This window comes from Phalaenopsis equestris, unplaced genomic scaffold, assembly GCF_001263595.1.
Source record: "Phalaenopsis equestris unplaced genomic scaffold, ASM126359v1 Scaffold000805, whole genome shotgun sequence".
Classification (NCBI taxonomy): domain Eukaryota; kingdom Viridiplantae; phylum Streptophyta; class Magnoliopsida; order Asparagales; family Orchidaceae; genus Phalaenopsis; species Phalaenopsis equestris.
In genome coordinates, this window is record NW_018165245.1 from 580,645 (window position 1) to 608,211 (window position 27,567).

Below are 27,567 nucleotides of genomic sequence, written 5' to 3' on the forward strand. Positions count from 1 at the left end.
TATGTATGCATATATATATATATATAGTACTTATAAATATTATAATTATAATAATATGAAAGATTTATTTGAAATATGAAAATAAAGTTTACAATTTCTTATTTAAATTTGAGTGGACATTTATTGAATACAGAAAAAAATCATAAATGTTGATTTAGTTGAAGTTTTAATAGTCAACTAAAAGTAACATGAATACTTAAAATAAAACTTCTAACATTTAAATTACATAAGTAATTTAGAGATTAGTTATGCATAATTAATGATAATGCTTAAGATGATTTTTTTTTTGATATTTTAGGGAGCTGATTATTGTAGGTAAAGATTAAACATATTTGAAACAAGTCATACAATTTTGAGGTGAATACTCGTACTTTTAGTTATGGTAATATTTTGGTATTCTCGATTTTTAATGTTTTAGTGGACAATGAGATTGACACTCTTTATTTTGATTTATATATTTTCCTTTATTAGTCACATTGATAGGAATGCTTGTAGTGACTTAATATCATACATGTTATATATAGTATATTGGATTGAATGCGACGAACACGTGAATGATATATCTATATTGACTGTTTGTATGTGTACGACTGATGGAGTCATCCCTTGACGTACTAGCGGGGGAACATTAAGGTACTTGTGCACGTATATGGAAAATGATATTAATATTGATGTGTCTTAATTGTCACATTTTTTAAACGGTATTTTGTGACTGTTGTACAAATATAAAATGTTACTAATAGTTTATTGATATAGCAAAATTTTTTTAATAATTTTAAATATTTTATCGATTTAATCCAAGCTTGACTGACATGCATATCGGCTCCATTTCTCTCGTTTTACTATGATTTTTAAGTATGAGCTTTCACTGACTTGTTTAGCTCATTGTTATTCTTAAACTAAATTTTTCAAGTAAATCTTAAGTGATTAAAAAATAAACGATAGAATGAAAAACATTTATAGAAGAAGTAGACAACTATTAACAAAAGAAAAATTAAATCTATTATTTTAATTAAATTGATTAGCGACTCTTTCATATGTTAATAACATGTTATAAAAAATGAATATCGAAATTTAATTTTTCACCGTTCGACCGTCTGTTCCTGTCTTGGTTAATTCCAAGTCTCGGTTTGGGTCTTGAAAATTATAATGTACTTGTATTTTTTTTCAGCTGTCCTTTCATAGGTCTAGTTTAAGTCCAACAGAATGTTTCTCTTCAAACTTCATAAAGTGAATTTATTGCCGTAGGGTATTATATAATTATAATCCTCTGGTATGGAGAATGTCAATCTTGACACCACTATAAAGTGAAAAAATTGCATAAGGTTTTTTCCAGATATCACTGAATAGAAGGGCTCCACGCAAACAACGAAGTTCATGTGGATATGCACTGTAGGACTGAAGGCTCCCACCTTCTAAAAGAAATTATGGGTTAGTTCAACTACAATAATCTGAATCTTGCTAGAACATAAGATCTAACACACATGTAAGCTTTTAGACCCGTTTGAACCTCTTAAGTTGCTTAACCGCAGAAATGATATGCGACATACTCCATATTTAACAGAATCAAATTGCTCCAATATTATAAATCTAATAGCAATTAATCCGAAACACTAAAACAAGTCATGCACCAGCATAACCATTAAAAAATCTAATCCATTCACTTGAATTCAACTAGCCAAGGAGCAAAATGGAAACATAAGGATCACCATCACATTGATATCAACAACTTGTTTTTTAACGTGGCTATAAGTGACTTTATTATTGCTTGATAGTTAGATGCATATATCTTATCTAACCAAACTGCAATTTGTTTGCTATTAAAATATAAAGACCATTCCCAACCATTATTCTAAGAACTAAATGCCATTATCCCCACAATTAAGATCTAGAATTGATGGTTTCATTTGTTTCAGTATGAAGAAAGTAAAGCAGCAACCGTTTATTCTAATTTGCATTGTTAAAAAAATGTCAATTCTTGATATTAAGCTAGTAAAATGTATGCAGATTGACAAGTCGGGAAGGTTCACCCCGTCTATCAAACTAGAATGTAATGCTTTCTTTGCCCAACACTCCAAAATATATTTCTGTCTCCGCTTTGATATTATTGAGTTTTTCCATACCGACAAGTTAGTAATCTTCTTAAGTCTATTAAATGTTATGAAGAGGAATACTTACCATGGAGAAAATTAGACCATAAAGAATTCTGCAGAAACATCCACTAAATCATAAAGGACGTGACTTTAATAAGGTCAAAGAAAGATCCAACACCAAAGCCCTATTCAGATTCTGGGTAATAAACTTTTTTTAAGGTAGTCCAGATGATTACACTTTCATATTGTTTAACCGCCGAGAGGAATTCTAAGAAGAATTCAATTGTTGATAATTTTTTAGGTGGGTTTAAAGTTCAAAGGATATAAAATTAGGGAAATTTATATAATATACGTCACAATTCTTGTGTATTTACATATCAAAAAACTAACTTTTAATTTTTACATTCGTAAAACTTTGATGTTGTAAACCTGTGCTTGAAAATGTGTATTTCACATTTAAAAGGTAGGTAGCAGTAGTAATTTTTTATACAATGTTAGAAAATTGAGTGTGATGCATGTAAATATGGAAGTTTAGGTGTTAGATATGTAAATATACACGAATTGTATGGTGTGTATGTAATTTCCTGGAAACGAAATAGTCAAAAGGACATGTTTGATCAGGTTTAATTTTCCACAAGAGAGAAAATTCTCATCCCAATCAATAATTTTATTCTATATTTTCTGAATGATATCATCGAGCATATCCTACCTTCTATGGCCTTTATAAGTAAGAACTTTGAGATAAGATATTGAATATTTATACGGGGAAGACCTTGTGGTTCCACTGATAGTATTAATTCCATTTCTATGGCGTTTATCTTGTACAATAAACACAAATTTATCTATGCTGATGAGCTACTTCAAGGTGGACAAATGTTTGTGGTAGAATTCCTCAAAATAAGTTATTAAGCTCTTTTAGAATAAAAAGAAGGGGAGACAAGGGATCAACTTATGACTCCAATTGGATTTACCGAAATCACAAGGGATGCCGTTGATAATGAGGGAGAACCAACTATTAGAGAACAAATGTTTAATTTGATTAATAAAGCAATTTTGAAAACAAAATTTACTCAAGATAAAATGGTTTGACTAAGTTGATGTTTTATTCGAGTTGGGATTGAGTAATTATTAGTTTATTGACCTGTATTAAGCTTGATTTTAGCCAAAATTGGTTTAATTTTTGAGTAATTTTAGTTCTTCGAGTTCAATTTGCAGCCTTGGTTGAAGGTAAGGAAAGATTTTATAAGTCCTTTTCACTACATGTGTGGAGCAATTTAGTGGACTTTTGAACAGTGTTGAAGATATGTATGGGTGTGGGTGATTGTGTTGTTTTATTCTCATACTTTCTCGTAAGCTTGTTCTTGTTAAGTGGTTATAATAATTGTTCATACTATTCTTCTTTAGATTTTAAATCTTCCAGTACACGTAAAAATGTGAAGCAAATGCATGGAAATCCCACTAATGCAGGTTATGAGAGGGTTGATATGCATAGCGTGACCCATCTATTTACAAAGTGATTGCTTTTACCATTCAAACATTTTTACTCTAAATTATAAATAAAGGTAACTTAATTACACACATTTCTAGCATATTATTATTAATCACCACTATTATTCCTTACTGAGTATTTTTTGCTTAAAATAATTCAGATGTATTTAGTTTGTATGGTAAAACTATTTTGAATGCACGTGCATCAAATGCACATAGATGAGCTTATTGAAAATTTTTAGTTGTTTTAATTATAGAAAAACAATCAATTTTCTTAATTCAAACATTATTCAAAGTTAAGATAAATGACTTTTAGGCATGAATTTTTATGCATGCAAATATTGAAATACTAAAAAATGTGCCATTATAAATACACGACCACTATTTTTCTTTTGTCAGTAGAAAAAGTAAAAAAAATTGATTGATAGATTCATAAATGGAGAGAAATATAGATATATAAAGAGGGAGTGATTCCCAGCTCTCTCTCCCCTTGACAACCTCAACGAGCTGCATTAGAATCATGCTGTATTTTTTGCCATCGCACCCAACTAACAGGAACCAAACTTTTGGCTTCTTTATGTTGTCATCAGAATGTCCAACATGATAGAGCGTGACTAGAGATACTGGGGTTTGAGCTTTGTGATGTGGGAGCTCTAACAATTTAACTTCAAGATTGGATGTGTCTATGGTTGCACCATTGGGCTTTGTTTTCTTGGGTGTAAGTGTGGGTAAGGGAAGGTTAGTGAGAGAGGGTGATGTAATGGAGGATTATGTTTAGGGTTAAGGATTGTATTTTGGTGGCAATGGCGGTGGAACGTTTGGGGGTAGGAGGGTTTAGGGCTTGGTGAGGCATCACAATACGGAATAGTCATTGAGATTATGAACTTATGTGGAATTGCTTTATTATTATTATTCCTATTTGTTACTGTAGCTGAGATGTGGTTAGTGGCAAACACTAAAATCTTCTATGAAAATTCCTCAATACAAATCATTTTGCAGATAAGTGTTCTTATTCATAAAAGGGAAAAAAATTGTGATTCTCATGATTAAGAATGGTCAATGGTTGGAATGTCAAAATGAAGGTTTTGGGTTTTTTGTTTTCTGTAAGATCTCGAGTGGCTTTTTAATTGCAGCATAAACTGGAAGAGCTTGGAGAAAATTTATGAGTTTAATGTTTAACACCAATTCAGACTCCCTCTTATCATGTGCCACAAGTTCTACATACTGTGCTTCACACGAAAAAAAGGTGATTGGGCACTTTCTATTTTCTATATTCTATAACTATGAAGAATACAATTGTATTTTGGATAAAGGTACTGGAGTGTTTATTTGAGAATAAGGTTAATATGCAATACATAGGAAATGCCAATTGTTTTGCATCAATGCTTTAAGAGAAAACAACCTCTGCTACTGCTACTACTGTGGGTTGTTACTATCTTTTGAAACATTTTTGGAAGTATGAGGCAGAATCGTCTATAATTCCATTTCTGTTTACTATGAATTGCCTATTTATTGTATGGGCTAAGTGTTTGGAAATCATTAAGCGCATCGATTTTAATTTTTTATAGCTTTATGGCTGAATAAACTGAATCTCTACAGGTCTTTGATCAGTACGGAATCGGAGCTCGGCGTTCTTTCTGTACTCCTAATTTGTTGAAGGAAGTCAACTTGAAGGTAATTAATTACTTTCATGCTGTTACATTAGTTTAGATTAACGATAATGTTTTCATTGTTCTGCTCCATATTTGCAAAAGGACAAAATTGTGATTGTAAAATAAATACAGGTTTATGTATTTTGCTGCTGGATGTGTAAATGTATTGGAATTTGGTGTTATGTATGTTAGAGCCCTAAAAATGTGGTTACAATCAAACACACATGAAAGGTAAAATACAACACACATCAAACGCAAACTCGCTTTCCAAGGTGAGGGTGGCGACGGTTAGGAGAGGTGGCGTCAAGATAGGGAAGGAGTTTCTTGACTATGGATGATGGACAACAACGATTATGAGTCGCTATAGTAGGGGGGCAGCAAGGTACGACAGTCCAAACAGCAGCAATTTGCTGCTTGGGGTGGTTGGACAGCAGGAGAAGAACAAGGGGAAGACGTTTTGAATGCAGCAGGGGACGACACAGGGTTGCGACAGCAATGGAAGTGAGCATGGGCAGCTGGAAGGCTGTGAACTTTCTGAAACAACAAGGAGGGCTGGTGGCTGGTTCGGAAGGAGGATAATAGGTATGATGGAAAGCACGGGGCTAGAACATTTAATGGAAAAAGGGGGATGGTGGGGGGTGGGGGGGAGGTGGTGGTGCTGTAATCGCAGGGAGCTTGCTCTGGAATGCAGAAAATGCAGGGAGAACAACACTGGCGGTTGTTTCGGGTGGCTCCAGCAGAGAACGACAAGCATGAGCAGTGTGCGGATGATACAGAAGGGGAATGGGGAAGATAAAAATCACCTCGAGAGATATAATTAGAGCACCACCATTTCCTAAGATACAACCCTCAATGAGGAAAACTGATGTTAACGATTGTCCTGACAGAAATATGAGCCAAAATATGATTCCAAGCCCTAATACACACGTGTAGAGGAAATGACTAAAAAAGAATGAAGGATAATAAGAATGAAATCATAAAAGGAAGGAAAATGAGGCTTGCGATTCGTCTCCCCTTTTCCTTGCTCGCTGGAGTCACGGTGCTGATCCCTCTCAATAGAGGCAATTCAGGCAGTAGACTATATATTTCAAACGTCTGAGATCCTTTTATTTGAAGTTGCTCTATGTCTAATGTCGACTCCTCAAACTCATGGCACTTTTGGACATCCAATGTCAAGTCTGCTGATGCTCCTCCGAACACCTACAATAATGTAGCTTGAGGCACCGCAACCTCATTCTCTGTATGAACGTTCATTATCTTAGACTTACTTCATTAATAACAAATGTTGTCAACTCAACTGCAATCTCTCTCTAGAATTTCGAACATCTCTTCCTTGTGAATTGGAAGTTGAGAAGCCTCTTTGGAATATTCATATTCTCCTGAATCACTGTTTCTCTTCAACTACTCTCTGATCCGTGAAAGAGATCATTCTTCCAGTTGTGTAATCCGATTCGGTGCACCCAAATCCATGACACTTGAAACACTTCCCGACTGAGACGAGTTTGGGACAGCGGATTGGTCCCACCAAATCTCTACTCTAACCTACCGCCTTCTTAGGCAGGGTCTAGTTAGATGTTCTCTTGAGTGTACTTTTGCAGCAAGATCCTGGGGTTGAACCTTGCTTGTAAGATGTGGGAGTCGCCTAGTCATGTGGTCTCTCCACTTTTGAAGCTGGGGTTTGAAACTTCAGCCTGTAGTGAACTGGTGGATACTGACACCACATCTTCTTTTTCATCTTGGGGCAAATAGTGATCTTATCTTTCCGTTCACACTGGCTTATGTGCTTCAATTTTTTTCTCCAAAATAATACTTTTTTTTTAACTTACTGGCAGCTAGTTTCACTATTCCGTTTGTTGGGATGTCCTGACACGCAAAGATACATTCCAAGTTGCAGAGCCACTGGACGAACTTGTTTGAATCCATGTGACCGTCGAAATATGGCAACTCCACGTTTACTTCAAAACTTTGACTTCTCAGGTATTTCGGGTCACATATTCGAGGTAGAGGTTCTTCATCCCTAGAATCTGCATGATGGAAGAGGTTCACTCCTTCCCTACGATCTATAAATGACTCATCATGAATGTGGCAAACTCGGTTGTAGTTGGCGGGTTCCCGACTTGACATCCTCCTAAGAAATCCTGTATCAGTAAATATATTGGAATTGGGTGTTATGTATGTAAATGCCCAAAAAACATTTTATCTTGGAAAATTAAATTTTTGAAGTAATGGTGATAGATGAGTGCCATTTTAACTGATCCAGGATAAGATTATTAATGAATAAAATTTTGATATTAGTTGAACGTTTTTGCTAGCTAATAAGAGTACACGTGCAAAGTTTTATAAAAGATATTTCTTATTGTTATATACATCTATGTACACTAGGAAGGAGAAACATGATGAGTTGTTGGTCTGAAAAACTTGTTAAGTGGGTGTTATGATGTGGGAGGAGTAAAGGAAGTCTACCATCATATAATGCTAATTTAATTGCACATTGCTAAAATTTGTAAAAATGAAAAGAGCACGATAAAAATAAAAAAAATAATAATCAGCATTCTAATATTATTACATTTTAAAAGTTAATTAATTTATTCATTTATTTATTTCCAAATAATGTTTGTCGTTGTTATTGTAGTCTTATACACTCTCCTGCAGGTTGCATGCGCTCATGTTATATCATTCTATTTTGATGGTGCTATTGTTTAGGCATGCACTGACACTCTCCCGCGCATTGCTTGCGCTGATTTTATGTCATTCTATTTTTTGATGGTGCTATTGTTTAGTCATGCACTGACATTTTTTATTTTTTGTGCTAGTTTGGTAGATTATCTACAGGTGATTCTTTGGATATGTCTCCACAAGACGAGGGAGCAATTTTGGGAAATGATGCTGTTATCAAAGATATGGAAGTAATTGTTTTTTTTTTTGTTTTTATTATACATCAGTAATTGTGGTTTTTTCATTAAGATTTATTAGTTAATTAGTGTATGTGAAACTTAAATTTTTATGCATGTTTGCATGAGCTTGCACAAGTTTATGGACCTTATGTGGATATGTGTTATTGTGTTTCCATGCGGCTTTGAATTTCTTCCTCTTTTACATTCGGATGTAAAATATCTCAATTATGAGTATTACAAAGAGAATTCAAAGCTATTTCGTGAGTTCAATTCTTCTTTTAGGTAGTCCATTTAAGATAGAAACATGGTTCACTTTATGTTGTGAAATATATCTGCTTTACTCGTCGTTGGACCATAATTTTTTCTATATTTGATTAATAGTTTTCTTTAAACTAGCATACTTCAAGAATTTGTTCATTGCAGTTAATGTAGCTTATAAGTAATGTATTTTGTGAAGAGAGTTCACTCTCGTTTTGTGACTATTATAATATATGGTTCCAGGTTTTTTTTTATGTAACGTCCAAATTTCAAGATAAAGCTCCTCAAAATTTTTTCTCTTGGAATTCAATCGAAATAATTTTATTAAATTCTATGCATTAAATTAAACAATTCGATACAAAGTTATATATGAATTATGAATGGAGTAAGAAATATAAAATGTTGAAGTTACAAGCATAAATACCTTAAATAAACTTCAATTACCCTAATTAATCTTAATCCTAATCCTCAGCTACTATAGTTAACTGACCTATCAGGTGATAAGTATCGCTTCTGTCGATCGAAAAACTTCCAGAGTTTTGAAATCCTCTTTATCCCAATTCTTCTCTCCAGATTCTCCCTCTCCTTCATAGCAGCACTTGAGAGCGGGTCGGTTGAAAGATGCAACCTTGCTACAGTGAAAGGGACGCGAACATGCGAACTGAGCGGCGCACAGGGTAGTCGCAGCCTGTGTTTTGAAGCATCGGGGTGATTTTGTAAGTGTGAATCCGTCTCTTAGGTCGTTTGAGACTTTCATTTCTTTCCTCATCCTTCAGTTTTGACATTTGTCTCATTTTTCATGCTTTTCTCATTTCCGACAGTCGTCAGAGGCGTCAATTGTGCGTCGGAAGCGTCGATAGTCCTTTGTGAGATTCCGTAAGGGTTCTAACATGAAATCAGCTTAGGGGAGGTGCGGTTGGAAGTGATAGAAAGGAAATTAGGCGGTTTCGTACGAACCGGTTATGTCGAGAAGTCTATTTGAGATAAGTGTTGGAAGTTAATCTATTTTTTCGATTAACGCATGTTTTGAGCCAAATTGTATGAAATCTTATGTTGTTTATGAGCCCCAGGTTGTCTTTAAGTGGCGGCGAACTCGAGATGAGCGTGTTGTAGAGTTGTTTCGTTAAATTAGGTGAAATAATCTTGTACAAATTTAAAAAGAATAATCTTCTATAGGTTTTCATATGATTTTTATTTTGACTTGCATGCATTTAGAACTTTCTGCATATTGTAAATTGATACCTGAAATTAAAAGTATAAATGCACGTTTTCTTTTCTTATGATACATGTAATGTTATGATCAGACTATGCTCATTTTACTATACATATGATATGAATTTTCTGGAGGTATTCATTTGTTATGTTTCATGCCCATGCCTATGATACATGTAATGCCTGAGAAATATTTCATATAGTAATGATTATTTTCATGTCACACGAAATGTTAGGGGTAGACTATTACATAAGTGCATGAAAATGCATTATGCAGGGATATAGTATTCTCGACTCCTGATATTTATACGGGGACGAAACTTTTGGAACCGTTGGAACTAGACAGTGACAAAACTTTAGGGAATCATGGGTATCAAGGGGGCTATCTATAACTGTCATTAGCGGAAGCCCAATCTTTATCGATATTTTATATGACATTCAAAACAGGATGACAATCTATGATGAAAGGACATAGAAATAGTTGAACACTTTACATTAAACAAGTGATATTATTATAATTTGTCCTCTATGAATATACTATGGACATGTTTATGAACATTCTTTTGATTATACTTATGATTTCATGCTTACGACTAATATGTTACACTGCAGTCATGATTTTTTATTATACTACCTGTACCTACTGCCTTTTCATATTCTTAGTTTTGCTAGGATGTGATGATTTGTGTGTGGACAAATGTAGAAATGAAAATCATAACAAGACAAATGCAGAAACCAAAACAACTGAGTTACAGGACATTGTGTAGCTGATCTCCCAAGTGGTTGGTAAAATGACTGCTTTTGAAAAATCTTCCACCAGCAGAGGGCCCAGCCTGAAACTTTGGAGGAAGTTGATCGACATTTAAAGATTTTTAAATCTTTCATGCCACTTGTATTCAAGGGTGGCAGTGAATCTACAATTGTTGATGAATGGTTTTTGAAGATCAGAAAAATTCTAGATGGTATGATTCTCAATGAAAACAAAAAATTCGTACTAGCTACGTTCATGCTGAAAGCGAAGCAGAGAGATGAGACGGGCGCAACATGGAGAAAAATGTCAGCTGACACATCTTCCATAGATTCAGTGGGAAGAATTTCTTAAAGTCATTAAAGATTTATTTATTCTGCCATCAGCCATATTAGCACTGCAATATATGCTCTTCAATCTAACTCAAGGGTCTAAGACAGTTATGCAATATGAGGCGAAATTCACATCTCGTTCCTGATATGCAATCCCATTATGTCAGCACCCAGGAGGAAAAGTGTCACAAATTTATGTGCGGTCACAGAGATCAGCTTAGTTTGGCATTAGCTCCATTTGAAATCGGTGATTTTTTTGTGCTTGTTGAAAGGGCAAGAAGAATTGAAAATGAGCTGAACTTTTCCAGAAACGGTGACAACCTCATTCAACCAAGTGAAAGGATTTTGGCAAACGAGAGTAATTTCAAAGCAAGAAACTTAAATCAGAAGGTAAAATGAAGCAGCCATAATAAAAAAGCCAGTTTGTGAAAAATGTGGGAAGAAACATTTTGGACTGTGCTTGATTGGTCCTAAAAAATGATACAAATGTGGATAGCCAGGACACATTCAAATGAGATGTTTACAAGAAAAGAAGGCAGACAGTAAACCACAAGCAATCCAAGGATAGGGATAGTCCATAAAATTTTTGGAAGGCAGTCGTCCCGGCAGAGCTCAATTTTTGGGAAACCTTTAGTGCGAACAAATGTTGAAATTTTAGAACGCAGAACTGAGCAACTAGTAAAAGCCCGAGTTTTTGCAATTACCTCTCTAGAAGTCAAAAAATCTAAGGATGTTTTTACAGGTACAGTTCTAATTTAAGATTAGTTTGACATTGTTCTATTCGATTCAAGTGTATTTGTGACGAGTTTGCTGCCAATGTACCTGTTGATATTATACATTTTTCTCCTGCTCTATGTGTTGTTATGCTCTCGGGAAGTGGGTTTTTATGTCAGTATAAAATGTGTAGTGCATTTTTATGTTCATCATAAGAAATTGTCAATGGAGTTGATTATCATACCAATTCAGACCTTTGATGTTCTTTTGGGGATGAATTGGTTGATAAATCATTTTGTTACAATTGAATGCTGAAAAAAGTGGGTGAAACTGAAATCTCCTAGTGAAAAATCATTTTATATCTTATGTTACCGAAATGCATAATATTTCATGATTAGTGCAGTGAAGATTGGGAAGTATTTGTGACGCGGTGAATTGGTATTTTTAAAAAAAAATTAGAATTGCTAAATAAAAATGTATAGAAATTGAAAAATATCATAGTGGTTCAAAATTTTTTGTTGTATTTCCTGAAGAATTACAAGGGCTACCACCAGAATGAGAAGTGAAGTTTAGTATTAATGTACAACCATGAATGTCTGCAATATTCAAATCTCCTTACAGGATGGCTCCGAATGAATTACAAGAATTGAAATGTTCGTTAGCTGAATTGATCGATAAGAGTTTTATCAGACCAAGTAATTCACCATGGAGTGCTCCAATATATTTTGGTCAAGAAGAACGATAAATCCATACGTTTATGTATTGGTTACAGAGAGTTGAACAAAGTAACAATCAAGAACAAATATCCTTTTCCCTAAACTGATGATTTAATTGATCAGTTAAAGGATGCAGCTGTATTTCCTTGAATTGATCTGAGATTAGGATATCATCAAGTTAGAGTTATTGTGCCAAATATAATTATGATAGCTTTTGACACTAAATATGGTCATTATAAATTATTAGTTATACATTTTGGTTTAAATAATACTCTTGCAATTTTCATGGTCCTGATAAATCGACTTTTCAACCAGTATGTGGATCAATTTGTTCTTATTTTCATTGACGATATTTTGATTTGAGAAAATAAGATCTACATGAAGCTCATCATTCACGCTACACAGTTCATCCAGACAGCAAAAAATGTACAAGGATTTGAAGTTGGCATTCTGGTGGTTAGGTATGAAGAAGGATATTGCCGAATATGTATCTCAATTTCAAACATGCCAGATTGTAAAGACTGAGCATCAAAGACCCAACAGATTGCTACAATCCTTGCCAATACCTGAATGGAAATGAGAAGAAATTGCTATGGATTGTGTTATGGGTTTTCTCGATCCTGATAGGGTCAACCGCATTTAGGTTATTACTGTTAGATCAACCAAGTCAGCTCATTTCTTGCTAATCAGACAGATAGATTCAGTAGAAAAGTTGGCCATATTATATTTCAAGGACAATTATTAGATTGCATGAAATTACACAGGCTATTATTTTTGACAGAGACAAAATTCACATCCAGGTTGTGGAAAGACATTCAAAAAGGTTTGGGTACATAGTTACATTTCAGCACTACATTTCATCCACAAATCGACAGATAATCACAAAAGACAATTCAGGTGCTGGAAGATCTGTTAAGTTTTTATATTCTTGACTTTGGAGGTAGTTGGGAAGGTCACATTCCAATAATCAACAATAGCTATCAATCCAGCATCAAAATGGCTCCTTATGAAGCTTTGCATGGCAAAAATTGAATTGGGTGAATGCCAAATGTTAGGACCCTAGCTAGTTGACGAAGCCACAATGCTAATCAAATTAATTAGAGACAAATTAAAAGCTGCTCAGGATAGTCAACAGAAATACCACGACCCAAAGCACAAAGCAATCGAATTTGATATTGGAGATTTGGTATTTTTTAAAGTCAGGCTAAGGAAAGGTACAACTAGATTTAGTTAAGGAAGTACGCTAAGTCCCAAGTACATTTGTCCTTTTTAAATTATAAAAAGAATCGGTCCAGTTGCCTACAGATTATTACCTTCAGATATGTCAGATATACATAATGTGTTTCACATTTCAATGTTAAGAAAATGAATTTCAAATTCAGAGCATAGAGTTTCACATGAAGATATTGAAGTGCAAAAAAATATAACATATATTGAAAAGCATGAAAAGTTTTTAGCAATTGATGTTAAGAAGCTCAGAAACTGATAGATTCCTTTTGTGAAGATAAAGTAGAAGCACAGGTCTGAAAAGGAAGCTATTTGGGAAAAATAAGAAGAAATGCTATGAAAATATCTCTCTTCAAGTAAAGTTTGAAATTTTGAGGACGAAATTTTAATAGGGAGGGGAGAGTTGAAATGCCCAAATTCAAGATACTAGGTAAAATTCGGCTGAATTGATAAATTACCTCAAAATTTTCATCTCTTGGAATTCAATCGAAATAATTTTATTAAACTACGTATGCATTCATTCAATTCTTTATAAGTACTATATATGAGTAATGAATGGAATGAGAAGTATAAAATGTTGATATTATCAAGTATAATTACTTTAAATAAACTTTAATTTCTCTAATTAATCTTACTCCTACTCCTCAGTTATTGTAGCTAACTGACCTATCAGGCGATAAGGATCGCGAGTGTCGATCGAAAGGCTTCTAGAGTTTCAAAAGCCTCCCCTTTCTCCCTCTTTTTCTCTACCGATTCTCCCTCTTCCTCCCTTGCTACAGTGTAAGCAGCACGAACAGACGAAATGAGCAGCGCACAGGGTAGTCGCAGCCAACGATTCGAAGCTTCGGGGTGATTTTTGTAAATGCAAACCTCTCTCTCATATTGTTTGATGCTTTCATTTCCTTTCTCACCCTTTCGTTTTGACATTTGTGTCATTTTTCGTGTTTTCCACGTTTCTTGCAGCCGTCAAAGGTGTTGATTTTGTGCCAGAAGTGTCGATAGTCCTTTGTGAGCTTCTGTAAGTGTTCTAACATGAAATCAGTGTAGGAAAGTTGTGGCTGGAGGTGATAGAAATGAAGTTAAGCGGTTTTTGACAGATTGATTATGCCAAGAAGTCCATTTGAGGTATATGTTGGAAATTAATGTATGTTTTGGGTTAATGCATGTTATGAGTCGAATTGTATGAAATCCTATGTTGTCTACGAGCCCCTGGTTGTCTACATGAGGCGACGAGCTCGAGACGAGCATGTGGACACTCGTCGTAAGGTTGATTCGTCAAGTCAGATGAAATAATCTTGTGTTATAAGAAAAATAATCTTTTATAGGTTTTCATATGATTTCTATTTTGATACAGATGCATTTAGAATTTCTTCAATATTATAAATGGATGACTGCAATTGAAAATATAAATTCACGCTTGTTTTTCTTATGATATATATAATGCTATGATCAGGCTATGCTGCACATGACTATGCATATGATATAAATTTCCTACAGGTATTCATTTGTTATGCTTCATGCCTTTGCCTATGATATATATAATGCCTAATAAGTGCTTGATACATTAATTATAATTTAATTGTCACAAGGAACGTTAGGGGTGAACTATTACATGAGTGATTGCTAGTACATTATGCAGGGATGTAGTATCCCCGAATCCTGATATTTATACGGGAACGAAACTCTGGGAACCGTCGGAATTAGGCTGTGACAGAACGTCAAAAAGCTGTGGGCAGCAGAGGGCTATTGATAACTGCCTTATTGGGGGAATCCCAACTTTTATCAATAGTCTCTATAGCCATTAGGGCAGGGCGATGACCCATGATGAAAAGACATGAAATAGTTGAACTCTACACATTAAACAAGTGACATTATTATGTTATGGCCTTTATGAAATAACATTGCTATGATAATATATTATGAACACGTTTATGAACATGCTTTTGATTATACTTATGATTTCATACTTACGACAAACATATTACACTGCAGTCTTGATTTTTTTGTACTACCTGTACCTGCTCTCTTTTCATGTTTTCTATTATGCTAGTATGCGATGATTTGTGTGTAGAATTATATAGTTTCATACGAGCATGCACGTGTCAACTGTTTCTTTTTCATGTATAAAATCTTATGTCAGCCTTGATTATTTTTTTGAGCTCGTTGTTGCTCATTTATCATTTTTGCCTTCTAGTTTGGGGCAATGAACACCAGGGTGAGTAACCAGGTGTATGTTTGTACAGCTTTTGTGCGATAGTTTTGAGAGCTTGTACATATATTTTGATTACATATTTTTACTATTTTAGATTTAGGAATTCTGTATAGGTTTCATATTTTGGATATGATTTCTATGCTTTTGAGTATGTATATGAAATACAATGTATCAAATATATTGTGACAGTCTAGTTAATCTAATTCATCACTCATTGGGTCTTGATTATAAAAGTTAGGATGAATACAGGTGAGAGTTGATTCGCACTACGATTGACCCTACCAGAGGAGTTAGTTGGATTGTGATATTATATTAGTACAAGATTTTAAAGTTAATTATATCTATCTGTGATGAGAATGCTTTTTTATTAAGGTTAGTCGTGAAGGTGCTAATTAGTAATTGTGAAGTTGCTAATTAGTATGTCGTGGCAACAATTTTTATTTTGGATTAAGGAAATACACCACAATCAAGTTAAAATGGATGATGGACGAAATGATGAAGAATCCGATTCAAATCCTATGGTATTGTTGTCTTATGCCTTCGTGAATTCTAATCCACTAAGAGAAAGTAGTCGATCTAAATCAGATAATCAATGATAAATTTCATTAAATGTTTGCTTAAGAGAATAATTGTCAGTTGGCCTTAGCTTACAGAGAATTTTATGTCATATTAAGTGAGCTATATGATTCACAACAAAAAAGACCTAAACCATTAAGGAATATTTGAACTTTGTCTATAATGTAATATAATGATGTCATTTTATATTGAACCACCTCATTAGAGAGGCTTAGTCATAGTTGTTTGTTTGTGATATTGATGTTATTTGTCAACAAAATTACACAGTAAGAGAATATATGTGTTAGCTATTTTTTGCTATTTTTAAAGTGACTATAGAGGTACATTTGATATAACATTTGCTCTTAATGAGTTGATGCCATTTTAAATCTATCACTCTTAACACATTAAATAAAATAGATGTATTGTTGCTCTTAGTGGTAGGTTTAACTTGGTTATTTAATATGTATTATATTTTAAATATATTTTTTATATTTTTATTTGAATTTTGGCCCAAAATTACTTACGTAGGATTTGGGATATTTTCAAAATAGGGTTTTATTCGGCTAAATTATTTTATGAATATGATCATCATCAAGGTATTTAAATAATTTGATTTTATTATTTTGAACCTTGTTGACTTCTTTAGTCTATTTAGATGATCGAGTTCTGATTTGCATAGGAATATGGTTTAGATGTTCATCTGGTTACAAATCCTATCGACTCTACCCTCATATGCAGAAGATCGATTCAATAAAGTGAAATTTGTGATTATTCTTTGTAGGCACATCATCGAAAGTTTTTGTTTTAAAATAAATTTTCATTATGAATAATATTCAAATATAAAAGAAAAATAATTTTATGAAATATACAACTTTTTGGTTCCCAACTTAAGTTGACATCAACTGGTCTATATAGATTGAGACTATTAATTTAACAGTGCATTACTGAATATCTAAAAGTTTTTAGTAGTTGGTTGAATATTCAAAATAGATGCTAATACAAAGCAACTCTTTAATCTCTAAAACATATCTTCACAACATGCTGTTTAATCAAATTGTATTGCCCTTTTATCAAACTAGTCAAAGGATTTTATGTATGAAAAATCTTTAACATTTTCTTTGAATAGGTAGTCATACGAAGAAGATTTTTACCTTGGACACAATAGTGTGCATCGGTCAATTAGCAACAATCAGCATTCTATGGGGGTTCATAGATATTTCCTCACCACTTGCAATATATCAGAAAAATGTTACACTTAGACAAAAGATCACATGTTGAGAACTCGCCTATAATCTATATTGCCTCATTTATTTCATTAGTATCTTTGAATAATTTACAATCATTGTTATTACTTGAATATATTAATATATCATCAACATAAATAATAATACACAATCCAACAATTAATCCAATTTATAAATACAACTTGAAAAATAGTCACTTCAAAAGACAGTTGAAAAATTATAGTAAAAATAATGGGTATCGAATGCTATTTACATTGCATAATCTCAACTCCATTTTTTAAAACATAAATATGCCCTTTAGTTGATTAAATAAGTCATGAATCACACCCAAAGATTAGTTGTTTTAAATATTCATCTTATTTAGTCCTTTATGCAAAATTTTAAGAAAGAGGTTGTAACTATCACCGTTATTAAAGAAGAAAAGCTCTATTTAAATGAAATCTACGAAGGAGTTGATGTAGGATTCAACATTCCGGTTTCATCTTTTAGTAAAACACTTTTTTGTGTTTTTATTAAAACACATAAATTCAATTTTCAGCAATAAATCCGACTTAAAAAAAAAAGGGGCCTTCACATAAATTTTGTTAATCACTCCTGAAGTCTTATTTTTATCCTGCACATAAGTAAGATATAAAATATTCACTTTCACAATCTATAAATTTATATGGCTAATATGAGTAATGTTAGTGCTTTTTTAACACCCTAAAAATAAATACTTGTCATCACCCACATGTTAGCCTCATTTTGGTACAATCAATGTTAGCGTTATATTTATCCAACTATTTCATCTACAAAATAACATCAAACTTATTCAATGACATTATTATTAACCTAAATTTTAATCTCACATTTTGACTTTCAATCTCATAAATGCATGCATAACTTACTATCATATAATCTCCAATTAGCAAAACGATAGAAAAATTAGATAGCAGTATGATTGGTTATAAATTCAATAATATAAATTACTTATCAACAATGAAGGAATGATTAGCCCCAAATTAAGACACAAATCTACATAATTATGTTAAAAAAAGTTATACAAGTCACAGAACTAGTTGTATTTTTGGCTTTCTGTTGAGTCAAGCTATGCTCTCTAGATTGCATTAGAGCTGTAGCAATTAAGGTAATAGACTCTCTCTGACTCACTCCAAACTACCTCTCAATAAATTCCTCTCCACTTCTACTCAAGGATCCCTCATTGATAGCTTTAGGTGTAGTGGTCTCTAACTCCAAGTTTGTCTCAAGTTTTTAGCTCTGACATTGACTTCTGATATTGTCCCTTTTACAGGCAAGCCGCTTTCTTTTATCTAGACTAACTATGTTTAAGATATTGTTTTATAATTACATAAGATCGACCTAGATATCTCCTCCCACAAGTCACACTTATAGGGGCACCACTAATAGAACATGTTGAATCACAGGTAACTGATATTATGGAGCCTCTTAAAGTCTCTTTGTCCAAATCAGCTCTTCTTCCCACTTGTACTACTCGTAGATGATTCTCCAATAAACTACTTCCCACAACATCCCATTATTGTCAAGTCGACGTTAAAAGACGCTTGCATCAGCCGTTTAGTTAATGAAGATATAAACTTCTCTTTGAATGTATCAGCCAACTCTTATCAAGTAATCATGTTATTTAATCTATCCTAAAAATTAACTATTCTGGCTCAGTTGTTATTGCTCAAGTTCTCCCCTAAACAAAAACACCGCCAAGAGTACCTTGCAATTTTTTGGCCATTATAAATTATCAAATGTTTTATCTATCTGCAACTACCAAGCTCCTATTGGTTGAGATTCTGCCTTAATGTGATATGGCTTTAATCCCATAAATACCAACAAATGCTTTTCTTTATTATCCATTGTAATCTCTGAGCATTGCTCATCAATTCGGCAGCCAAATTGGTTAAAATTTATCATTAAATCAAAGTTACGACTCCATCATACTTTGTATCTCAGTGCTTAATTGGAACTCTTTGCATTTACTATCTGGTTTTGAAAATTCATAAGATCCCAAACAAAATACTCATACTTAGCAATTGCATGGCATCAATCATAATAATGTGAATGCGAATAAGGGTTAAAAAAATAACCTTACGCTCATCAATCTTTAACACTCAGTTAGTGATCTAAAATTTAGTTTTATTGTAATATAATTTCTTCAAATCTATTGCTCTAATACTTAATGTTATCATGGCCCATGACATACTGCTTGCATCGGAACAAGTTATATGGTGTCACACACAATATTTTTGGACATCATATTAGATTTTATCCTATATTTATTTAAAAGGAATTATATTAAGGGTTAAAAAAATAACCTTATGCTCATCAATCCTTAACACTTAGTTATTGATCAATAATTTGGCTTTATTATAATATAATTTCGCTAAATATTTTGCTCTATTACAAAATGTTCTCATGGCCCATGACATATTCCTTGCATTGGAGCAAGTTATATCGTGTCGGACACCATATTAGATTTTATATATTTATTTAAAAAGAATTTTTTTATCTATTATTCACATAATAACCTAAAGGTACTCATATATTATCAAAAATACAATGAAGCAAAACTATCAATATCATTTCAAGTTATATCATAAATCATTTCAATAAAAAAAGTTTCTATACAGTAATCATTTTACATATATTTTGGTTCATTAAATTATAATATCACTATAATTATAAAAATATGAGTACAGCTGCAAAAGACTCAAATATCACAGAAAACTTGAACCTCTTCTTCTAAGCAACTTAATCATTTTGTTTCCTTTTTTCTGAAATTAACGCATGTTAATATAATAGAATGAGCATTAATAGTTGAGTATATTACATGAAATTTCAACAATGTCCAATACATTATATTTTTTATTATTTTGGATAAACATGGATCTTATTAAGATCAAACAATCTTTACAAAAGAAGAGCTCATGGTGAGACTCTAATATGCGGAAGATCAACTAAATCTCCCATTAACAAAAGAAAAAGCTCCTGACTATAAGAAGAACTAACTAGAAAATTATTCCTAACTGCTCCCAGCTTAGCTAAGTAATCTGCAGATTTATTAGCTTCTCTAGGAGTATATGACCATCTGATGTTGAAGTAAGGTAATAGAGTCAAAATCTTCCTCCAAAGTAAGATGTTGTACCAAGGGCAATGAATAGCACCAACACATGTTTGATAGGTGACCAAGGAATCCATCTCAATGATGATTGACCAAACTCTCAATCTCTTAGCAATTAACAGGCTGTAAAAAACAGCTGCCATTTCAGAATATTGAGCTTTAATGGGATTTACAGGAGCTGCAAAACCAACCATTTATGTCCCATTATAATCCCTGAAAACTTCTCTCGCTCCAGCTTTCTCAGTCACGTAGCTTCTGTCCACATTAACCTTAGTGAAATTTATGTATGTTTTGATCCAATTATTAGCTTGATAGTCTGCCTTTTCCTTTGAACCTTAGAAATATTCTCCACCAATAGATTTTTCGAAGAGTTTTGACTAATTTTATTCCATTTAATCACTTTATAGATAAATGCCTTTATATTAATAACAACTCTTTCAACAGAATATTGCTTCTCTTGATGCTTCCTATAGTTCCTCTCCATCCACAACATTCAGCTACAAATATATGGAATGTAGTTCTGCAACTGAAGCTTTGATATATTCATCTGCCAATTTGCTATGCACTGCCCCATTGAAACATTACCATGGATAGGCATAAAAATGTTAGACAACTGACATAGATTAGTTCAACTATAATGGAGAACCTGTAAGAATAAAGTAAATGTAAGAATGATTCCTCCTCTTGTTCACAGAGTAGATAAATCGAAGGAAAACGCTTAAGCTTATAAATATCATCCACAGGAAGGAATCTAATTCTCATGCTCCAAATAAAAAAGGGCTGAGATGGTTTGAGAATAGTATTCCAAATGAGATCACCATTATTTAAAGAATGATTTCCAACTAACTTCTTAGAGATTGACTTCGTTATTGAACAATAATCAGCTTTCTTCCACTTAGGTCTATCCTCCAAGGTTGTGCCAATTGGAATTTCTGTAATGATCTTCACAATATCCTCAGGAAGATCTTGCTGCAGTTTCCCAATGTTCCAATTATTATGATATCAAAACTCAAGCTTTTTGCTCCATATTTACAGTCCCAACAGCATCCTTGTTCAGCTGGCCAAGTAGAGTCCAATCTTCCAACCAAAACTTTACATCACCTTTACCCACTTCCCAAACCATAAAGTCTTCAACCTTATCTTTTATCTTAAGAAGTTCTTTCCATATGATAGAGTCCCCAAGCTTGGGAGTACAGTCAAGAGGATGAGAGAACGTACAATACCTTTATGCATGAAGCTATTCCAAATGCTTTTATTGTTTCTGAATCTAATCCATAATTTACAGTAGTTAATTTCCATAACATGCTTAAAACTTGTAAAACCCAATCCATAATCTTTCTTAGGTTTACACAACTTATCCTAAGAAACCTGATGAATAGCTTGTTCATGACCAGCCCAAAGGAACTTATTGAAAGTTCGCTCCATTCTAGATTGCATACTAGAGGTCATCTTAGAGGCTTGAAGATTATATAAAGGAAAGGAAGTAAGAACACTTTGAAGAAGAGTCAGCCTGCCTCCGAATGAAAGAAAGGAGTTCTCCCAGCTTTGAATTCTCCTATTATCATCAAACAATTTATTTTTATCTCTAGCAGTATTCAATTTTATGCCCAAATACTTTAAAGGGAATCAACTTTAAAATAAGTAAAGTGACTAATCCATTGCTGTCTTATTTTTAGAAATCCTCTACTTATGTAGATGTTGTATTTGCCTTTATTAAACTCCGTACCTGACACTCTTTCAAAATTAAGGAATATTTTATAAATATGCTTTATGTTATTCTTTCATATATTACAAAAAAAGGATGACATCATCGAAATAGGCAAAATCTGAAACCAAATCACTTCCTTTAGCACAAAATCTGTTATCAGGATAAAAAATATAATGCTGATTTAGTTTCCTTGATAAAGAGTCCATGATAATAATGAAAAATGATGGGAGAAAGAGGGTCTCCTTGCTCCAATCCTCTACTAGACTTTAAATGCCCATATGATTGACCATTAATCAGAATGGAGTAAAAGTTGTTCTCCAGCAGCATCATGATGATGTTTCACAAATTTTCAGAAAAACCTCTCTTTTTTAATGATAGAAATAATTAACTTCCAAGTGATTGTATCATAGGCTTTTGTCAAATCAAGTTAATAATTCCATTACCTCCTCTGCATTGCTTATCAAGATTCATAAGCATTTCTTGTGCAATTAGCACATTTTCAGAGATATTTATTCCAATTACAAAACCAGACTATTGAGGGCTATTTAAATGAGTCAAATGAGGTTGCAATCTTTTAACCATAATCTTACTAATAATTTTAGATGTAACAGTTGTAAGACTAATTGGTCTAAAATTCTCCCATTTGTCTTTTACCCCATCTTTAGGATTCAACACAATAGTAGAACATCTAAAATATTTATGTGGAAGAGCTTCCCTAAAGAACTGTTGGATGGCACATATCACATCACCCTTTATGATATCCAAAGCATGGATGTAGAAAGCTGCTGTTTAACCATCTTGACCAGCCACCTTATTAATATCAATTTCATTTAAAGCTTCAGTAATTTCGCCTTCCAGTGGTACCTTAGATAGCATAGGATCTGCAGCTATGTTATTATTGGTTGGAATGACATCTAGATCAATTTCATCAATGTAAACAGTCTTTTCCTTAAATAACTCTTCGAAATGATTTATAGAACTTTCTATAATAAACTGCTGAGACTTGATCCAAAATCTATTCTTATCCTTGATTTTAGGAATGACGTTCTCTCGCCTTCTTTTCTTACACATGCATGGAAGAACTTGGTATTTCGATCCCCTTCAATATGACTAAGGTAGGTAGATATTTGTTCAAGAAAATCAAGCTCCACTTGATTAGTCTCCATCAGAGAATTCTGAGCATAATAAGAACAGATTCCTGCACATTGCCATTATCAAAATCAACTTCTAATTAGAAACCAGTTGCTCAGCTTCAATGACTGTTTATGGACATCCCCAAACACCGCCCAATTCCATGTTCTTAAATGTCTAGCCAATTTCTTATGTAAATCCCAAAGAGATATTCAACGATGATTAGACAAATAAGACATCCAATGTTCCTTAACAGTTTCAAGAAAGATTGAATATGTTGTCCAAGTATTAATAAATCTAAACAGCAAGATTTTTCGATCTCACTAACCTTCAGCAATGAAGGATTGTGATCAGAGGCTGTTCTATTTAGATGAGCTCCCTCAATAAATTGAAATTCATCAATCAGCTTTGATTTATGAGAACTCTGTAGCAAGTCTTTCAAATATTTCCCCTCTTTGCCATGTGAATATGCCACCAGAAGCTTTAGCTTCAAACAAAATTGTTTCAAGACTGCTGTCCCTGAATCTTACCGTACTTGTGACAAGGTTCCCTTTCCCCTTTCTTCATAAGTGGAGATGCAAAGACATTGAAATTCCACGAACCATCCGAATGGATCATTTACTTGAGGTTTAATCACCCCCCAATCCATCCAAGGCTGCAGTCTGTCCGCAGTTGAACATCCAGCATAAACAATAGAAAATTGGACTTTTTAACATTAGGAAATTGAATTTCTACATGTAAAAATTGGTAAGTATCCATTATCAGCTTAACTCCTATCTCCTGTTTCCAAAGAAACCTAAGTCTTGAGATTGCTGTCGGGAACATAATTGTACTTCCCCAGCTTTTTAACTGTTCTAGGACTATTTTCAACAGAGATCATTGGCTTAAGTAAAGCAAAGCATCTGATAATGTGAATCTTAAACAAATTCACCAATCTGTTAGGCATGACACCTTGCGATGCCCCCTAACATTCCAATTTAGAGAATCAAACATTGTGAATGGATCTACTCCTAGTAAGCATAGAAAGAGCTCCATCATTTACTTTAGCTAGGATTCTAGCAGATGAATTTTCAGAGAGCTAGGATTCTAGCAGATGAATTTTCAGAGTTCTGAATCATATCCAAACGATTCAAATAGCTCAATTCCCTATTCCTTCCCTTTTTTTTTCCTGGACCTCTGAATCTGTCATTCACCCTCCACATCCTCTTGAGCTGCTTGAATCTCTTTTTCAAAATGCTTTTTTTCCCCCTTTTTCAACTTGCTGCATATCCTGAGAGCTTATTCCTTGTTCACCCATATCATCATCAATTTGCACTGTTGAATTTCACCAGATTGTCCAAGAGCATCCACCTGTTCATTATGCAACCCAGGTTCATTACATAGATGATTTTCTGTCAAAATTGTTTCTTCTCCTCTGATATGCTGATGAAAACTATCCGATTGAACCAATTCAATTTCCTTAGAAAGCTCATGTGCTGAAATCCTCAAGTTACTAATGACCTGCCCTTCTTGAACTTGTTTATTATGTTTCAACACCTTCTGCTGTTGCTGATTCTGCACTCTGTGCTGTCCCTGAACATTCTTTGCTTTATTTGTTCTGAGTTCTGGATGTGCAACAAAGCAATCATTCATATTATGCCCAAATATTCTACATTTAGTACAATACTTTGGAATGGAATCAATCTCAACTTTCTGCCAATGTCCAACAAAGCAATCATTCATATTATGCCAAAATATTCTACATTTAGTACAATACTTTGGAATGGAATCAATATCAAATTTCTGCCAATAAACATTCAAAACTTCATCAAACATGAAAGAGGTGATATCCCTCTCCACCAAAATTCTAGTAGTTGAAGGCCTGCTAAAATTATAAGTTGCCAAATCAATCTTGAAAGGCTTTCCAAAAATGGCTCCAATAGAATACAAAACTTTCTGATTGAAATAATATAATCTAAGGCCAGGAAATGTCAACCAGACTGGAATGATAGGAAGTTTATTAGATGATTCAAAGTTTGAAAACCATTTCAGCACTTTCATTCGAGAGTTCTCTATATACCATGTCTTACCACCAAATAATCTTGCATAATCCTCCTTCATACGAAGTTTAAAAATAATGTGTTTTCCATCTAAGGCTCCAACCTTTCATTCACCAATTAATTTGAGATTACCAAAACATTTTCTAATAAGATCCATCTTAGGATGGCCATAGGTAAATTTTCCAATAAGTGCATATTTTAGTGGATCAAATAATTTGATAGTTTCAGTTTCAGAGAAAAAAATTGCTGGCTTTCCACCTTTCCTTCTCGCCTTCTTTAAAACCTCTTCATCTAATTCTTTATCAAAGATATCATGAAAGTGATATGGGAACGTAGGAGAATTGTCAACAAAATTATTAGTGCCTCTAACCTTCTCAGCAAAGGTAGGGTTTGCTATGGAAACCTCAATCAGAACAACCAATGAAATAGTAAAATTAAGATAACAACAAAGAAACCCTAGATAAGATCAAAACAAAGATCTCAATTCAGGAGCACGATGAAAACACCAGAAGCAATACCAATTCAAGAAGAAAATGCTAGAAAATCATGAAAATATCCTTGCAAGAATTCAAACCCTAAATCGCAGAGAATTCACGCCTCTATCCTTTAAAAAAATTTTGATTGAAACATGTGCAATACATTGTATAACACAAACACACAATAATCTATCATTATATCATGAGTACTAAATCATGTTTCATTTAAGTAACCTTCTTTCTTAATATTTATGAACAAAGTGATAGTGAATTCAATGTCCCGATACATCAAATGTTTTCCCTATTGAGTCCTGTGCATTAGTGCAAAATTTAGTTTTATAAAAATACATATTAAATCATAGTAAAGAATAAAAAAATAATAAAAAATTAAATCATAATATGAGCATCATATTATTTTTACGGTAATTATATAATAAAAAGTTGCATTTAAAATATATATGTATATACATACATATACCACATTAACTATAGAATGATAACAATAACCAATTATGGACCCAACAATTTTTCCAATTGGCTTGCTTGGAAATTAGCCATAAGGCTTCTAAATCTAAGTTCTTTCTCTGCTTTCTCCCCTACGAAGCATACACACATCCAAATTAGCTTGTGTTTATTTTGAAGATGTCTTTGACATGGTACCAGCTCTAACGCTTCATATTGCTTCATGTCAAAATTTTTAGGGGGTGTATGGTAGCTCCTTTTAATTGGATTTATCACTAATTTATTAAATTCAACTAAACAGTAAAATGCAAGAGTTCCGTGGTTTTATGAATTTTTGAATTTAAGTTCCCAAAAACTGCCTTCAATTGAACTTAAATCTGAATTTACTAAATCTAATTATTGGGTGGATTTAACTGATTTACAATTTACGGATTTATTAAATTCTACTAACGCTAAATCCTATTTGAGGCCAAACAACCCGTTAGTGTGAAATTGAACTCTTAACATTTTTCCAATATGATAGAAGGCAGGACACACGATACTCAAAATTGGGGAGCACAAGTAGGACACATAAGCATCAAACTCTTACGAGGGGAAGAAAAACATGTACACACTTGCACCTTAGCCCTAACCAACAACAGGTATGCTTGCTAAAGACAAAGTCAAAGACTAAGCCACTTGGTCTCCCTCTCACATTTCTTTAAGCTGAACATGAGGCTGAGGAATTGAATTGCAAGCTTATATTCAAAGCCAAAAGACCTTTGATCATGAGCTCACAACCAAAGTCAAAGCCATAAAGGCGAATGTTTGAAACTAACTTCACTCAGCCTCTCTCTCAGTAGTTCTTCTAGTTGAAGTCATCATGTTGTGACCTTCAAAACCATCTTTGAAGCCGAAGCGATGCCCTTTTAAACTAAAGCTTACTCTAGTTAGCAAAATCAGGCTTGGATCATTTATTATCATTTAAATGGAGTTTTCTGCTTCGCAATTTGATTCAATATTTTCCTACTGTAAGTTTAGAAGTAAATCGATCATAGGGATTTTTATTTTAAATGGCTTGATAAACAAAGCTCTTATTATATTAAAGCAAGATTTAGTTTTTAATTGTTTTAAAGCACTTTTTGATGTTGTTTGGGATTTTTCAAGTCACATCTAAGACGGGTAATTTTTTAACTTGTAAAGTCCTTAATGTTTTTTTATTATTTAACATTACGATAACTTCTAAATCAGGTATTGATTTTATTAAAAGTAATATAAAACCATAATTGGTCTT

At 33.3% G+C, this 27,567-nt stretch overlaps 1 protein-coding gene across 1 annotated transcript in view; it reads left to right on the plus strand.

Moving 5' to 3' along the window:
- The window catches only part of LOC110031405 (5'-methylthioadenosine/S-adenosylhomocysteine nucleosidase 2-like), an 88,522-nt gene that overhangs the window by 59,333 nt on the left and 1,622 nt on the right, over positions 1–27,567 (plus strand). Inside the window, exons 6-7 of the mRNA XM_020734581.1 lie at positions 5,181–5,255; positions 8,047–8,139. Of these exons, the coding sequence (XP_020590240.1) occupies positions 5,181–5,255; positions 8,047–8,139 (168 nt within the window). The remainder of the gene's footprint in view (positions 1–5,180; positions 5,256–8,046; positions 8,140–27,567) is intronic.